A 2,500-nucleotide genomic window follows, 5' to 3' on the forward strand; every position below is an offset into this window, starting at 1 on the left:
ATATACATATGATATATATATATATATATATATATATATATATATATAATATATATACATATATATATATATATATATATATATAACTATATATTATATATATATTATATATATATATATATATATATAATATATACTATATATATATATATATCATATATTATATATATATATATATATATATATGTATACTACCGATTTCTCCGTTATACAAAATTACATACACAGATGCACGTAGTCCCAGCCATGTACCTATCTGTCTGTCAACCGATCTTTCTATTTATATCTTCAACTAGCTATATATTTATATATGTAATAATCTATTTATCTACCAATCTCTCTCTCACTTTCTTCATTTATTTGCATGCATGCACACACACACACACACACACACACACTCACACACACACACACACACACACACACACACACACACACACACACACACACAACACACACACACACACACACACACACACACACACACACACACACACATATATATATATATATATATATATATATATATATATATATATATATATATATATATATGCATATATATGTCTGTTTGTGTGTTTGTATGTATCAATAAAAAGAAAAAAATATATATATAGGTATATATATATGCATATATAGGTATATATATGCGTATATATATATATATATATAATATATATATATATATATATATATATATGAAACAGAATAAACAACAAGATATATCTATTTCCCAAGAATGATTTATTAATGCTTGAGAGAATGACGGGCAATATGAATATGAACCGAAATGAAGGACATTAACTGTGACTCTGCTTTATTAGGGAGCTCTCCTCTGGGCAGCTACGCGTGTGGAAAGAATCACACCATCAGTTCATGTACGTTTCTAATATTTTTCTTTCGATCTTTTTTATTTATGCATTTATTCATTATGTACATAGAAAAAAAGATAATGGGAAACAAATAGAAAAATTTATAAATCATCAAAAGCATGAGGACTCTTCTATCATCTTCAAAAAATATGACGACCACATGTTACTACGATGCGAATTATATTTTATGTTTCTTTGTTGATGTTTTTTTTCTTTCTTTCTTTTTCTTTTACTAAGGACCAAGACCTTTTAAGAGGCTCTCGGATTTTCATTGGAAAAAGACACAGCTTTGTTACTTGTTTAAATGAAGAACGAATTATGAAAAGATGAAAAGTAATTTTGATTTCAAAGATGTGACAGGATTCGGTCCAGGGATGCCATGGTACTGTCATGTAATGTCACCGGGAAGCTGAGGACTCGAACATGAAGTGAGGGGGTTAGAGTCCTTCACACGGGCCATCCCGAGAGAAAACACGTGGGAGAAATTGACAGTCTGATAAGGAGAAGAGCGACAGAAGATAATTGGTCAAAGGCTAATCTGAAGGGGCCGTGTACGTTACTTTTCGCCATCTATATCATTAGATAGATTGATGCTTACATAGGTGCTAATATACATATATAGCCAGCTAGAAAGATTGGTGGATAGACTGATAGCTATAGATATGTATCTATCAATATATATGTACATAAGCTAGATTACAAATAAAAAAAATCCAGTTACATCCATATAACTACCTGAGTATAGCATATAGGATAATGGCAAAATCAAAAGCATTGTATCGAGAATAATCATTTTCCAGCTGAGATTAGAAACAATGCATTTCAAAGGATCGATAGTCACCCCCCAGGCCATGAGAGCGGAGCCAATGCACGAACGCATGCACACAGGCTCATATATAAGAAGTGTCAGCCACCAATTATCATTCACTCTCCAACCAGAAAAAGAAATCCGGGCGTTTTATCTATGAAGGAATTTGGGGTGTAGAATATGAGTGAGAGGAAAAAATAGTGTAATAGGTGATTGTGTTCAGAAAACGCTACAAGTGTTTGATTAGACTCGTTTTTATTTTATGATTAATTTTGTTTATTCGTGCATTTATCACCGTCATTTGGTGAATATAACTTTTTAAGATAATCCATCTTTGTTCCCTTTTCTTCTTCAAAATAAATGACATGCAACACTGTCCTCAGGTCGCTGTCCTCGCCTGCGTGGCTGTCGTCGCTCTGTGCGACAAGGCCCCAGTCCTCGCCCCTCGTCCCCCAGTATACACTTCTAGACCTGCCTACCACGCCCCTGAACCCGCCTATCACGCCCCCGAACCTGCCTACCACGCCCCCAAGCCTACCTACCACACCGCTGATCCTGCCTATCACGCCCATGCACACTACGAACCAGAATACCCTGATGTGAGTATTGTACAATTAATAAGCAATACAAATAAGTATTAAGAAACAGTTATTACAATCATTTTTTATGATTTTTTTGTTTTTTGTTTTTTATGTCTTCCGATTCTTTGATTATTTTTATAAATTAATTTCTATGAATATGCAAAATACTAATGATAAATAATAAGAAACGTCTTGCATTAATTTTTTTCCTCTTCAGGTGCCCCCGAAGTACAAGTACA

At 33.0% G+C, this 2,500-nt stretch overlaps 1 protein-coding gene across 1 annotated transcript in view; it reads left to right on the forward strand.

Moving 5' to 3' along the window:
• LOC119599147 overlaps positions 1–2,500 on the forward strand; it is a 15,980-nt gene that overhangs the window by 13,065 nt on the left and 415 nt on the right. The window contains exons 3-4 of the mRNA XM_037948901.1: positions 2,064–2,279; positions 2,479–2,500. The exon at positions 2,479–2,500 is cut by the window's right edge and continues 49 nt beyond it. Coding sequence (XP_037804829.1) covers positions 2,064–2,279; positions 2,479–2,500 — 238 coding nt within the window. The remainder of the gene's footprint in view (positions 1–2,063; positions 2,280–2,478) is intronic.

Source organism: Penaeus monodon, chromosome 42 (genome assembly GCF_015228065.2).
Source record: "Penaeus monodon isolate SGIC_2016 chromosome 42, NSTDA_Pmon_1, whole genome shotgun sequence".
NCBI lineage: Eukaryota > Metazoa > Arthropoda > Malacostraca > Decapoda > Penaeidae > Penaeus > Penaeus monodon.